Source organism: Ischnura elegans, chromosome 9 (genome assembly GCF_921293095.1).
Source record: "Ischnura elegans chromosome 9, ioIscEleg1.1, whole genome shotgun sequence".
Lineage (NCBI taxonomy): Eukaryota > Metazoa > Arthropoda > Insecta > Odonata > Coenagrionidae > Ischnura > Ischnura elegans.
Window position 1 is genome coordinate 106,424,577 of NC_060254.1, and position 15,874 is coordinate 106,440,450.

At 38.0% G+C, this 15,874-nt stretch overlaps 1 protein-coding gene across 2 annotated transcripts in view; it reads left to right on the forward strand.

The window, feature by feature from the left end:
* LOC124165219 (venom dipeptidyl peptidase 4) overlaps positions 1–15,874 on the forward strand; it is a 133,755-nt gene that overhangs the window by 80,659 nt on the left and 37,222 nt on the right. For both annotated transcript variants that reach the window (XM_046542506.1, XM_046542507.1), the window contains 6 exons: positions 2,976–3,050; positions 6,104–6,156; positions 11,097–11,293; positions 11,935–12,104; positions 13,070–13,188; positions 14,188–14,320. In XM_046542506.1, coding sequence (XP_046398462.1) covers positions 2,976–3,050; positions 6,104–6,156; positions 11,097–11,293; positions 11,935–12,104; positions 13,070–13,188; positions 14,188–14,320 — 747 coding nt within the window. The remainder of the gene's footprint in view (positions 1–2,975; positions 3,051–6,103; positions 6,157–11,096; positions 11,294–11,934; positions 12,105–13,069; positions 13,189–14,187; positions 14,321–15,874) is intronic.

Sequence of the window (15,874 nt, forward strand, 5' to 3'; positions counted from 1 at the left end):
GACGCCGGAAACTACCCTATTTACGCCTACTTTTTTCACAACAGCGGTCAAATGGTTTAGCCGCGCGATCACTTGCTGTTCTGCGGGCGAGCTACCCGAGTCCCCGCAGGTCTGTGAGAGCCTATTTGCTCGCTCATCGCCACTTGATTACGTGCTGTTATTCATGAATGAAAGCTTTTTGCCTCGAATATTTCAGTCATCAGAGAAATGGATGATAGCGTGGCCGCTCTTTCGGATAGCGTACCTGGAATAGGGTAGTTTCCTTCATCAAAGAAAACGAAAGGCATTGATTGCGATTCGTTACCCACCATTAGAGTATTCATAATATACCTACAAATTATTTGGTTTTAAAAATACCGGTTTAGACGAATGGCAATGGTCAATTTTTATCCTCATTTGAAAAAGGCCAGATTGGTGCCCATGCGATGCCACTCCACGTGACGTCACAAGGACCTAGTATCTATACGAGTAGATAGGAGTTTTGCATCGTCTGAGATTACCAATGCATACATGAGGCACAAAGCTCAGGGAAACATATCTTAATAATCACCTATTAAAACTGGCTAAGGTCGGAAAGTTTCCTTCTTTTGATAGGGTATTAATTATCCTTATTTAAGCCAAGCGCTACCTGCTAGCAGCCTCCGACGTATCAGTGCTCAAGCATCGCCTCAAGGTCACTTTACAGGGCGGCAGCGGGAACCAGAAATACGTCACACGGACTTTTCCCATCACTCCTACTTAGCCGTTGCGTTTTTGCGTGCATGAAAATTTTCACTTTTCATTTAATCGCAAAAAATAGTTATCGTCATTTAAAAATCTAAAAGCGTGAAATACATACTCCAGGAGTAATAATCTTTCGATTTAGGCAATAATGAAGTAATAGGAAACCATCCTATTGTGGTTTTGCAATGTTCGTCAATGAAGGAGTCCGCGCAGGGGGGGCGCGCTCTCTCTCCGCCCCCCCTCCCCATATGTATCCGCCACCAGCCACATTACTATGAATCTACGTATTGGTTTCACCGATGAAGGGGCAAATGGACTGACAATGAGAAATCGAGACAGAAATGAAACAAGGTAACAGTTGCGTAGTAGCAAAGGCTTAGAAAAATGAAATGATGCTGTCACCAAAGCCATCTTCCCGGAATAGAGCTCGATGTCGCACTTCCAGACCGCCATGGCCTCCTCGACCCGATGAGCTGGCCGGCCATTGCCGCGGAAGAACGCGGAGCGGGATCGTGTGTGCATATGCGACATCTCTTCAATGCATGTGCGATGAATGACCACAGATCGCCACCGCAGGTGTTGGGGAGCCTTCCTCGAATCCTCCCTCGAAGCCTTATATGGTGTAAGCTCAAAGCCATGGTAAAATATGATGAGATTCTTTCCCGGCGTATTAATTGAGTGAAGTCCTCTCGGACTGTGAATGTGGCCAAATCTACGTGGGGGAGACTGGTAGAACGATAGCCACCAGGATTAAGGAGCATCGGAGGCATTTCAGACTTGGACAGCCTGATAAGTCTGCTGTGGCTGAACATAGCATTAATAGGGATCACCAAATTAAATGGGATAGCGCCAAATTAATCTGCCGTTCCAACAACTTCTGGGACAGGCTCGCTAAGGAGGCCATTGAAATTAGGCTTAATAAAAATAATTTCAATAGGGACACTGGATACAAAATTAGCAATGCGTGGAATCCCATTTTAAAGAAAATTAAAAATCATAGAACCCCACCGTTTCATAAAAATTCAGATTTTTCCGGCCGATCAGGGGTAACTTAATTGTTGCAATTTGTTTATAGTTACTTATAAACATTCTTTAATCAGTAAAAATTTATTATTCACCCTGAAGACGATGAACGAGGCGTTCATTGAAACGTTGGTGCCTATAAATCAAATCAACCGGTGGAAATCCCGAGAGGACTTCACTCAATCAAAGCCATGGTCCTTAACACTAGAATGCCCGGCTGGGTCGAATTGACACAATTAGAGAATATTCATGTTGAGAATTTTAAAACAAAGGAAAATTTTAGACTCATATTTCAATGACTTTTAATCGTTTAGTTCGGTTTACCACTGTGCAAAAGTTAGACCTGATATTATTATTTTTTCTCATCACTTATGCCTGCCGGGCCCTAATGGGTCATTTAGACCCAGACTCTCAAATTCATTTGAAGCCTTTCTACTGTTCCGTAGTAGGTATTCGATGTAACCGATGTGTTTTATACTGATATTTTGTCAACTTGTGAGTGTAATTTTTTTGAACCTGACACCATTGAAATTCATTGCACCTCCCGAACCCATCAGAGGATAAGCGATAGGTATTCACAAATTTGTGGAAGCTAGTTTCCCATAACACCGTAGAAATTGTTGAAAAACTAAAATTTTAATATTTTTCGTCCAATTAAATTTTCTACTACCCACCCAAATACTTTCTAAACAATATTAATAAAGAAACTGGGAAGGAATTAAATATTTTGAGTAAAATATGCAAACATGGTCATGTTGGGTGAAATTGACCTACTATGTCATAATAGGGTGTAAAGATTGGTCGGGCATGCTAGTGTTAAAGGATCATGCTCAAAACAATGTTTTCAGCGTACTTCCCGATGTCCGACGGCAGTTTAGGCTCAGATGACGTCACGCTTTGCTTCGGCAGAGCTCGGTAGTCTTCGTGCAGTGGTCGGCTCAGAGAAATTTTGCTCGATTTTTAAAGTCATTTTCTTTTGACAAAGCGTTGAGAAAATATAGGTAATTTTGCGAACTTAAATATCCGTTTTAACTGTTCAAAATAGTTAGTATAACAATCGACGATCCATGCAAGTTCCCCATTATTTACAGTGATGTATTGACTGACAAAGTTCTGACTGTAATAAAACGTTTTTGTGAGATAATAGATTGAGTGTACTTTACTTTTAAAATTTTCTATCATCTTTGAATCAACTATGCCCCATATGAGCCTGGATTAAATAATTTCAGGTCATAAATGAAGCTTCGCAGCACATTCTCTCTCCTGACAAAAAGTACTTACTTGTGGCGAGGCAAACACAGAAGGTAAGTTTTCATTTATTTCACTTGTTGATCCATGACTGCAATGCTTATTATTCTCAATTGAATTTAGGTGAAATGACTCGTTATTCTGTTGTCTCTTTAGTTCTTTTTTCCTTATCTCCTGATCAAAATCACATTCTCAAGTTTAATGTCACCTATTTCAGCTCTGGCGTACCTATAATTTAGGCACAAAAGCCATCCTCTAGTTTTGGTAGATATTTATTATTTTACTCAGGGGAATTCTATTAACTGACATATATTCTCAAAATTTGGGTAGTACATATATTGCCCCCAAAAGGTTGAGTGCACACAGTATCTATGGCAACAAATGGACCGCTTCATTTGATTTGATCATCCCTTCCAGTGAGGCATTGTTTTCTCCATGATGCATATCCCAGAAATTCCCTTAGACTTCTATCAATGGACAAATAAGGACCCACTTTTAACTTGTATTAACTTGGTTTAATTTTGTTGCCCTTTTTGAATTTATACTGGAATAGGTAGGTATTCATATTTGACTTATAGATCCATCTCTGTACCAACCTGGTTTCTGGCATTTATTTAACCCTGTCACTCTTTGCAATAAGTAGGTACCGTATTTGACGGCATATAAGGCACACTTTTTTTTCTAAATTTGGTCTCAAAAAAGCTACCTGCATCTTATACGTGAAGGACACTGGTTAACTTTCAATACTGAATGCTAATTTTAGCTCGGATAAAGGTCTAGACACACACATCTTTTTCTACATCTGCCGTTATTATTTTATCAGGTTTAACCAAATTTTTTCCAACAAAAATATAGCTGAGAAGAGAGAATTGGGATGGTTTAGCACATAGCACAACATTGTACCACTCGTTCAACGTATGACGCACGACACTCAGCCGACACACATGTTAGTATTGGTGCTACTCGGTATAAATGTGTCGGTATCAGTGCAAACAACTATTTGTTTTAAAGAAATACCCTGGAAAATATGACTGAAGGAAAAGAGAGATTAAGCCATACAATTCGGTACAAAATAGGAGTGTAAAACTATGCCAAAGTGCATGGAAACAGACAGTGGCACCGACTCCATGAGGCTTGAGGGGGCCGGAGCCCCCCAAAAATTCGTTATGCGTGTGAGGAAAAAAGTGTCAGGCTTGTCGATTTTCCCCGGAATGTACAGATATCGAGATTCGAATTATCAGGGTTCTAATGTTGATCATACGACTCGTCTAAAATGCTTAAAAAACTTAAAACTCGCTACTTATAAACTTTCCTGTGGCAAGATTTCCGGTTTGGGCCCCCCCAATATTTTTTGTAAGTTGGCATTCCTGGAAATAGAGCAGCAGCAAGGCATTTTGGTCCACCACCTACATAAAAAATGATACGTTCTTGGTGACTGCAGGAAGATCAACTGAAGGCTGCTAAAAAACAAAAGCATAACCTTCGATGCCCAGCTCCATCTTGGCCTGAACTGGAAAATGCCGTAAAAATGTGGTTGATAGATGTGAGGAATTCTGGGAAAAGTGTTTCAACCGCGAAATGATGAAAAATGAGGCCAAAGGCTTCGCAGAAAAACATGAGATTCAGAACTTTTCAGGGTCTGAGGGCTGGTGCTTCAGGTTCATGAAAAGTCAAGGCTTATCAATGTACACGAAAACAACTATTGCACAGAAAATTCCAGCAGATTATGAAGAAAAAATATTTTCATTTCATAGGTTTGTGCACACAAGAAAACTTATTTTGAGCTTGGTCAAATAGGAAATATGGATGAAATTCCACTCACATTTGATGCACCATCCAACAAGACTGTGAGTGTTAAAAAGTCTAAATCTATAACCATAAAAACCACAGGTCATGAAAAAACCCGATATATACGGTAGTTCTAACATGTTGTGCTGATGGCACAAAACTACCGCCGTTTTCCACATTCAAAAGAAAAACTCATCCGAAAGAAAAACTTCCAACGGGTGTAATTGTTCATGTTCATTGGAATGGCAAGATGGATGAAGCTGGAATGAAACTGTGGTTACAGAATGTATGCGACCTGGTGGACTCTTAAGAAAACCCTGTCTTTTGGTTTTGGATCAGTTTGGCACCCATAGAATTGAAACCATGAAGAATAAAACAAGAGAATTAAAAACCCAGATAGCTTTCATTCCTGGTGGACTGAGTAGCCAATTGCAGCCTTTAGATGAATCGGTGAATAAGCCATTTAAGGAAAAAGTGCGAGGACGATGGAAGGAGTGGATAGGAGAGGCACATCACGTCCTCGGTTAGAATTAAGCAGTCCTCTATTTCACAAGTGTGCGAGTGGGGAAAAAGATCTTGGGAGGACGTAAAGGCTGAAGTAATTTTTAAGTCCTCGAAGGAGTGCGGAATCAGTAATGCTCTTGACGAAACAGAAGACAACGCATTATTGGAAGAAGGTGATATGTACTAGCAATGACGGAAACAGTATTGATGACGATATTCTCGTTCTCGATGATGATGATAGTGAAAAGGATTTTTATGGTTTTGAAAGTGATTAAAGTCTAATTTCATGATGGGCAAAGTTTACTTGAATCTGTGTTTTTTGTTGTTTCTGCTTTATTTTGTATTATGTTTGATTGCTAGCCGTTCATTCATTTATTTATTATTGAAATTTACGTATCATGTTCAAAATAGCTTGCCGATTGTTAATTTTCCTTAATATTATAAAATATGTTTGGTAATTGCATTCAATGATTGTTTATTTGGCTTTTACGAAACGTGGGAACCAAAAGAAACCACATTTTAAGTTATTGTGGTACCACACTGTCGCGCAGACTATTGAAACTTTATTCCTTGTGTGTGGCCTTCTGAATATGTCTTTGTATGCCGTCAAATATGGTGAGTGTATCATTATGATTTAGGTATTTCTCTTATAGTGCATAACACGTGTGTCTTTTAGTCACACTACATATTCTTCATGCCAATGTCTATGATTGCGTAAGTTCCCCTCAGCAAGAGGAACCTCATAGACTTAATGATAGTTATTTTAAAATTGCCCTTGATATCCATAGAATAAAATTTGTAACATTTAAAATTACAGGTCTACAGGCACTCCCTTCTTGCTACTTACAATGTAATTGATCTTGATACAGGGTAAGTTATTTTTAAATACATTATTAAGTAAGGTGCTGGCAAAATGCTGCAATATATTATACACTTAAAAATTTAGTCCTTTTACACTTAAAAATTTAGTATCACATTTGACTGATTAACTCCCTCATAATTGTACAAAATCAATCCCTTATGTATTCATATTTCAATAAGCTCTAATTTTCTAGTTCTTGGATGATACATGTTACTTTATTATTCCCTATTGCTAAAAATTATTTCAATGGTAAAAATAAATACCTTTTTGTATGATGAATTTAAAAAGAACTGCAAATTGTGTTCAAAAAATACTTCATTCATCTACACATGTATAAACATTTATACAGTTTCATTGTCAGAGTATTATATGATCTAATTTAATCATTTACTTTGTTCTTTTCCGTTACCCAATCACATAAAATATGTGTTCCTAAAATTGACAGATGCATATGTAACCTTTTTTAGTAGAGGTGGGTTAGACTGTTCATTTTGATGAACCGTTCACTTTGAACCTGTTCAGTAAAAAGAACAGTTCAAAATATCTGTTAATGGCAAACAGTCACAGTCATTCAGGTAGAAACACTGTTTATCGGACGTTTAGAGTACCTAAATGAAAGCTTAGTGTGGCATCATTTGGTTTGTGCATCTTGTCATAGTAACTTCAAGCAAATTCTGTCGTGGGCCTTTTCTTGGTTATCCGTGTGCAGGGCAATATCTGCTCTCCACTTGTAGAATGAGCCAGAATTAATATTTATCAACTCAGCATCTGGTGTTATTTCCATCTTTAGCACCAGAAAAGTTTTTTAAGTGCTGCTCTTATGAGCAATTTAGACTTTCATTCTCAGCTAACTGTTCTTTACAAATATTTTTAGTGTAAACGTCATTCGTGAATCTCTCTCTTAGATTCCTTGGTAAAATATCAATTTTTTTCTTCTTGTAACAGGCTGTGTCCGGTATCTATCCGCTCTAACGATGCAATTAACTGTCGACAGTAGTATGCCTAAGACAGTGAGAAATAATAATTTTCATTGCTAAATTAGTACTTTTGGTAGAATGTAAAAAAATAGTGGAATATGTTACACCCACGGAATTCTGCAACATATTTAAATATTAGACGTGGAAGCAAAGGAAGAGTTAGCCCTTTTGAGGTGTATATATGTGCAATTAAGCTAAGTGGTCACAATAAAATACTTAAAAGGTCGCGACGTGAAAAACCTAATATCATAAAATAAAATTGCCGTCCTTAACATATTGTTTTCATTCCTTCAAAAATGACAGATATATGCCTCAGTAGACTTTCTCCGGAAGAGTACCAGGTGATTCCCCTTCAATGTCTAATTACACTACAAACAAGTAATTTGAGGAAAGCTGAAGCCAAATTTTTGTAAAATATATAGTGGATATAACATAGTTAAATAATTTATGTTTTACTTTTCCATTTGCTGAAATAGTTTTTTGCATCAATATAACTAATGAAAATAAAGTTTTAACATAATATTCAAATTAACTTTGAACCATAGCACAAATAAAGAACAGATAACAGACCTGTAAATTGACCGCGAACCTGAACCATTGCATTTTGTTCACCGAATGCGAATGTTCAAATGAACATGAAATCAAAATGAACGCAAGAGCCCAAATGAACAGCCAGAGGTAACGAATGGCCTCCAAGAAATGAATACCCTCCGCAAAACGAACAGCCTCCAAAAAAAGAATGCCCTCCAAGAACCCTGAGAAAAAGAACGGATAAAACCAAGTTAATATTTTGAACACCCGTTCAAATGATTAGGGCATTCAAACTGTTCAGCAGCTATCCTGTTCTTTTTTGTGGACAGAGGGGAATGGTAGAGAAAGAAGTGGAGGAGCTCGGTCATCTATGATGCACTTCGGTGGCCTTGAATCCTTGGATGGTCTGCATCTTACCTGCCATATGTTGTAGCCCCCGCGCACTTGATGGAGTAAGCTGCAGTTCAAAATACCTCTTGGCGAGCATACCTTTTACAATACTACCAAATACACAGCACTTTTGAAGTGTAGATATGAACTAATGGAACGAAACCATGGGGTGGGTTCGGGAGGATACACTCCCGGGGCAGGGTCTGTAAGCGCGAGCTTTTCACCTCTGCACCCAGAAGGGGGAGGACAGGAAGGAGAAAGGAAGGAGGCGCCGCCGCGATAGGAGCGCGACGACGCCTCATGGGACGGGATAGGTAAGGAAGGGAAGGGACGAGGAATCCCGCACAGTCACAAAGGCGGGCGGGTCCTACCATCAGCGAAACCAGGCATCAGCCATTGCTAGTCTAACAACTTTGGAGGATTATCCTCCGAGGAAGAATAATCCAATGATCAAGTCATCAATGCCTCCTTCCTGTCCCCTCCCCCTTCTGCGGTGCAGAGGTGAAAAGCTCGCGCTTACAGACCCTGCCCAGGGAGTGTATCCTCCCGAGTCTGCCCTTGGGTTTTGTTCCATTCGTAGACATGAACAGCAAACAGGGAGTTTTAGAGAACTGTTCAATTTCACTCTGGTTCATTTCAGTGAACAGTCCGTTTTGGCAGTTCAGTTCTTTTTACCCATCTCTACTACTTAGGCTCGTGCACTGTACAATTTGATGGCATGAGTGCTGGGAGGTAATTATCAAGCTTTTCTTCAGCGTGCTGGTATGCTTGCTGTCATTTCTATGGTGCAAATTGGTCCCTAATCACAGGAAGATTTAGCTCCAAGAGCTAAGAAGTGCATAACATAGCTTGAATATGTAATATGTATGCATCTTAGAAATGAGTAAATGTTTGGAAATTCTTGACTCCATCTGTGAAGGTTCAGTGTCATGGAGGTCATGGACTAGGTGTTTATGCCAGAGTCATGACATTGAGCGCACATGATAGTCCTAGGTATGCATGTAACCTAGGAATAGCTCTTTAGGGCTTCAAGGTTGTGTGGTGTGCAGCCGGTTGGCTTCCCATTCTCAAAGGCTCATACCTCAATGCCATTTTGGAATCCTGCGCTTGTGAGGAGGTCACCATTTCAGTCCAGCAGTTTTTCCATGTAACATATAAGCCGTTCAGTGTTACATCACTCTCTCTCACTCCCGCCCACTGCGCCTTTCTTCTCTGATTGTGCGAAGGATTCAATTGAAGGCCACTAAACTCAAAAATATGTGGGATGCAATTCCGTGAGAAACTTCACATTCCACGGTGAACGTGAGGTCTCCTCTTCACTTATCTTGGAAAGCAAGCTAACACTGGTGATAGGTTTCTCTCAAACCTTGTCTCCCTTGATTACACAAATGACCTTAGCTCTCACTCATCTCCTGGAAATACAAAAACAAATCAATATTGTATGAATGCCAAGGATTGGTAGATGTGAAAAAATAATAATGAAATTTACCAAATGGTTAACAAAAACCCTTTTCTTTCTCTACTCACACCATGAGTGACTAAAAAACATGAAAAACTGCCTACAGTAAGGCCATTAGCTCTTGCAAGTTGGACTACTCTAGGTATATGGCCATCTATTATTGCCTTGGAGTCATTTTGAAGTGAGGAATTATTATTGTAACCTCTATAAATATCTTAATGTAATGATGATAGTTTCCATTTTTTAGTTCCAGAAAATATTGAAAGCTGCTTATAGAAGTTTCTGAACAAATTCTATCTGTGCATCTTGCACTGTAAGTTATTTAGCAATAATAATGTTGCTGTCTGCACTTTTGTCCTTCCTTTCTTCCAAAACTTCTCTTGTCCTCAAGGTTAGGTTGAATGGAAAGAAGATAATATTCATCTTCCTTTTCCCAAAGTTGTCGTCCCATGCCCAATGTACAGGCTTAATAATCCATGTTTGGTACTGCCAATGTGGATTTAGCTAATAAATTGAGTTTTATTCGCCATCCTCCTATAGTGGTTACCTTAATTACTCTTACCTTTTGCACATAAATCATAAGTAGGAGATTTCAATTCAAGAAACAAACACTGATTACCTTATACACGAGCAAATATAAATTTAGTTAATTCAAGTATGTGATTGGATGCTATTTTCAGTGTGACGTAAAATATATATTTATAAATGGATGGAATTCATGCATACATATTTCTGGTTAATTTGGGGGTTAAAATTCTGAGTGAAATTTCTCAGTTCCTTCTTGCACTTCTGATTGTGATCTGGAAATAGTTGTCGTTGTGGATGCCCTTGCTTAGTTGCCTCTAGATCTCCCTTCCCACAGCCGAGTGGGAGGAAGATCGGTAGCTAAAGTGTTCATTAATCCTGGCGAAAAATTGACTTCCCTGCCACCCCCCATTTCCCACTCACAATCCACATCTTTAGCCGGCTCTAAATTTTGGCAACTATTGGCGTCCTAAAAACACTTTCATTGCTGCATTTGCATTCCCAGCATTCATCGCGTTTGCTAAATTTTTAGTTTAGCTAAAAATGTGGCCGGTTATGGTTACGTGATCAATATTTCTACCTAAAATGGCTTATCAAAACACCGTGAGTTTGGCAAAATGAAGACCGTGAAAACCTGGAAAAAACCGTGAATTTTATAATTATTAGTTTGAGTGGGACCCCTGTTTACACGCTGCCAACCAACCTCCTCTCCTCTCCTCTCCTCTCCCTACTCCTGATCCTCTTTCTCTCTCCTCTCTCTCGTTTTTCTTTTCTGTCTCCTGGTCCGCCGGCCACATCTCTTCTCCGGCCTTGTTTTGCTCTCCCCAGTCTTGTGTCTACTGTTTGGGTGGATTTTATGCCAACTTTCAGGTTTTTAAACGGCCTACTGTTACGTGGGTGTTATGTACCATCCGTAAGAATACATTCTTAAAAATTATGCTTTTTTTCCTTTTCTCTGTGTATTCATTTGATGCTGGTCTTTTAGTATCAATATCTAATTGTTCTTCATTTCATTTTGAGCATAAGAAACAGGTTTATGGATTTTTATTTTCTATCATATTCTCAGGTTAATTGCTTCAGTCTGGATACCAAATGTTGATCTCCAGTTGTGTATGTGGTCCACAGTTGGCAATGCTCTAGTTTTTGTTTTTGCCAACAATATTTATTACAAGCCAAATGCAGCTAACAAGAAAGTAATTCAAATAACAACAGATGGTGTTAATGAAACCATTTACAATGGTATTCCTGACTGGGTGTATGAAGGTAAGCTGATCTCATCATGATGTACGTACCCTCTATAACTTGTTCATTATAATTGTTAACCCTAATAAGATGAAGACCAATTTGATGGAAATGTCTTATTCATAATCAAATTTAACTAGTCATTTAATGGTATATTTTTAAAACCTCTTTCACTTTCGTATTTATAATTGTATTTTATAAGTACGTATATATAGTAAGGAAATTTAGTAATTGTAAACAGGGAATGCATAAATGGATATTATTATTAGCAAGACTGCTATGGGTTCTTTGACATTCATACAAAATGTAAACTCTATCTGCATCAAAGTCAAGTTTTATTTCTATTTTCTTACCCTATAGACAATATTTATTTACCAAAGAAATAAAGAAATACATATGTAACTTATCCCCAAGGCAATTTATCTAGGTTCATGGAGGTTGGTTGATGTTAATTATTCGTTAAATATAAAATGTCTTTCTTTGCTGATTGAAAATATTTCAGAGGGTTTGGGAAAATTATTTGGAGCTAGAAAACTTTTGTGTCAAAATGACCAATTGAAGTCCTTTCAGGTAATGATAATAGCTCCCATCTATTAAATTATTGATGATTGCTGACAGAATTGTCTGATTTTTAATTTATATATTTTTTACGCATTTTTCAGAGGAAGTACTAGGTTCCAATTCTGCTCTGTGGTTCTCCCCATCAGGGGAAAGTTTAGCATTTGCGTCATTTGATGACTCGGACACTCAGATAATGACCATTCCATACTATGGACCGCCAGGAAATTTGCAGTTTCAGTATCCTAGAGAGTTGCACATACGATATCCCAAGGTAATATGCAGGTAAATCTCATTTGAAGGGGAGAAAATTATGGTGTCTCGTGCCCAACTAAACAAAATTTTACGAATCTTGTGATGTTATTCTTACTGTCACCCGGTGGCGGATCCAGACAGAGGCTATTGAGGGGGGGACGGACTTTCCAATTTACCCTACGTAAAGTGGTTATTTTATTTGGACCCCCACTATAGCTGGGAGGTTGTCCCAATGCCCTCCAATCACCCCTTCCCCCCCCCCCCTGTTGTTCCTATCCTAGATCCATGGCTCCTCTCACCTATTGCTTTGATTCAATTAACTACCCAGCCACTGCAATGGTGTCCATTGGATGACAGGGCTGACATCCATGGACATCCACTCGATGTCCATTGGACTTCCTATGGATGTCCAAATGTCCCACTTGTGGACATCGACTGGATGTCTTACTCTGGACTCCATATGGATACCCAAACATCCCACTTGAGGACATCCATTGGATATTATCAGCTCCTGCACCATTAAGAAATTGTATATTGATATAATTTATGTTATTTACGATCTATTTTACATCGTGTCCATGGAATGTCTCCATATGAATGTCCCAGCTGTGACCTTAATTGGATGTCATTTGAATGACATCCAATGGATGCCCCAATAGGGACCTTCACAGAATGTCCTTTAAATGGCATCCAATAGGCATCCAAAGGATGTCCATAAGAGACTTCTGGATGTCTCGATGTCAAATGGACGTCCATTGGACACCTTGCAGTGGCTGGGTAGGTAGTTTCCAGGTGCATCCAGCTTGCAATATCTTAACAATGACTCATTGTGATTAAGAAATCTAAGAAAAAGTGTACGATTCTGGTTTTATCCTCTATTCTGTTTGTTTTGCTCCCGTTTTGTGTGTCTTGTTTGACGTTGCAGCAACATATGAGGTAGTAAGGGCAAATGTTTTAATTTTCTCTTTCCATTTCTTTGGTTAGCCGGGAACACCCAACCCTCGAGTTACCCTTCGCGTTGTCAACCTGACGTCAGCCATTAATGCGCCCACTATGAATGATGCATTGATACCAGTGCCTGCTCCTGTTGATCTAGTGACAATGTGAGTAATGCATTTTTGCATCGTACTTTTCCCTCTATCAGTCCAATGCCATTCAACTTTTACTTACCCAATGTCGCTTCTTTGCAACATTATAAATATGAAGATTCATCATTTACAAAGTGTGTATTTCAGCTCTATTGAAGACAAATATGAATTCTGAGTTATTTTGTGATTTTAGATTAAAGTTTCAATATATAGCTGGCAAATAAATAACAATTTAATAGAAAATATGCTCTTTTTTTCAAAATTAAATCTTTAAATTACATTTTTCTTGGAAATAACACTGGGATAGAAGGGGTAAAAACCATCTCTACGTAATGTATCAATCGACATGACCTTTCATCCTGGAGAAATTTCACATTTTCTATTTCTGATACATATCTCCAAAACTCTCATAGCTGGCTGCTGATCATGTATTCAACATTCAGTCAGCTCCCTCCTTGTATTGCGTGCCATTGTTTGTTATTCCATTCTATTATTATATTGGATGCAAGCTGAGAGACAGATCGTGTAAGATGCATCAAATTGCTTTCTCAGTTTCACTGTAACTGGTCAAATGAATATTTTGAGTAAGAAATTTGTATGAAATTTGATACATATCATGCAATTTCTTTTGTACTTGCCGTTGTAAAGTATTTTTGAATGAAACATTCTGCATTTTGAGTTGTGCACTATGTAAAAACCCATAGCAGTGGGCTAAGGCGAATAATATAAAATTGAGAGAATTTTTGCTATGCTAATTTTTTCTTTTATCTTGCCTCGACAAAATTGTTGCAGAATTGATTTTTGGGACGTATGGCATTTGAAGCAACAGCGTGCCAAAAATCAGATGCAATAAATTAGTGAGACCTGATAAAAAATTGATCCTGGTAGCAGAAAATCTTTCATTGCCAATTTACTGAACTCAGTTGCAGATAAATTTAATCATCATGATATTTCAAGATAGATTGATGTATCACCCAGTTCTTACACTATTATTTGCTTCTTCCCATATTGAAGGGACCACATACTGGCTGCTGCTACATGGGCTAGCAACACTGAGTTGGTTGCGGTGTGGATGAACAGGGTCCAAAACACAGCCGTAATTACGTCATGTGACATCTCATCTGGAAAGGAAATGGCCTGTGCAAAGGTTTTTATTCCAACATTCACTTTTCTCACATCTAGATTGTAGATATTGATTCACAGAAATTCGATTATCACCAGTTTTGGTCAAACTGCTTCGGTGTTCAGTTCACTCCATGTGACTGGGAGTCTGGGAGTCGTGTCTGGAGTCAGTTGTTGGCTTTCTATGCCTCTGAGCAGAAATTTTCTAATTGTGAACCCTTTTTAAAGTAACTCCATGCACTTTTCAACCTGTGGCAAATCTTGTTAAAGTATGCCAATGAAAATGAAACAGAAAATCCATATTGTAAGTTGAGAACTGCAAGGTCTTAGGAATAATTCAGAACTGCATAATGTCGTGGGCAGAACTTACGTATTAGTTTTCTTAGAGCTCAGCTCAAGGTGTTTCATCCTTAGGCAACTAAGACAAACTGTTACACTTAAGACTCTATTAAACCTATCATAGCATTTTATGTATTGTACAACATATAACTTTAAAATAATGTACAAATAGTACATTATTTTATATTTATATGTTAATTAATCTTTTTAATAGCATATTTTTGGCGTTCACAAGACACTAAGGAACTTCTGATAATCTGTCGCTACCATGGAAACTTGGAAGCATAATTCTTTTTCCAAAAATATATATATTAATATGTTGTTTCGTATTTATTATATTTTTTGTAAGCATTTGTATTATTATTTCATTGTTATTATTATTTTTTTAATTAATCTAAACCTCAAACCACATGTTGTAATTTAAAAATTTCATCTTCACACTCAAATATGAATTACATTGGTGTAAAAATGCATTATTTACACTTTACTAGTGACCGAAAAATTAGTTATGCACGTTTTTTATAATGTCTTATGCATTGTAGTTTGAAGGCCAAGAGTTGGCACTTGGTTTATCTACCTACGGGAAAAGAACATAATGCTGCAAAGGCATTATAACAAGTTTCAGGAATCGTAACCTCCTTATATGGACTTAAATTGTATTCTAACGAATATTTCTTGGGTGTGCAGCCAAGGTAATGCTTTTATACAAGCCATGCTATGTAGAGTATGTATATGATATTCCAAGGTCAGAACAAATTTATCACCCTGATGAGTTCTAACGAGTGCTTCAAAAGCTTGATAATGAAGGTGGAGGGGAAGGGCAGGTCAACTGATGTCTCACATGTAAGTGAAGGAGAAGAAGAATGTTTTTGAAGACATTACATTCCAGCGATAGTTAACAGTCTTATGATAATAATATTGTTAGCCGCCCACATAATTTCAACGTTTATCTAGTTAAACGGAAACGGTTAAGCATTTTGGCTGAACTCTTAGATACAATTTGCTAACACCAAAACAAAAGCTAATGACATTGTTCGTGTTTCACCAGGGCCAACATGGTTTCCTAAGAATGCAGCAGCCAAACTTGAATTGTTGCCGAAAATGATTTCACTGAACATGATTGAATAAAGTGTCGAGAATACCTAATTTTATATTGAAGGGAAACTGACATCTCATGTGTACTCGAGAATCAGAGATTGCATCACTACTTCCCGTGTAGAAAAATATCTTTATTTGCAAT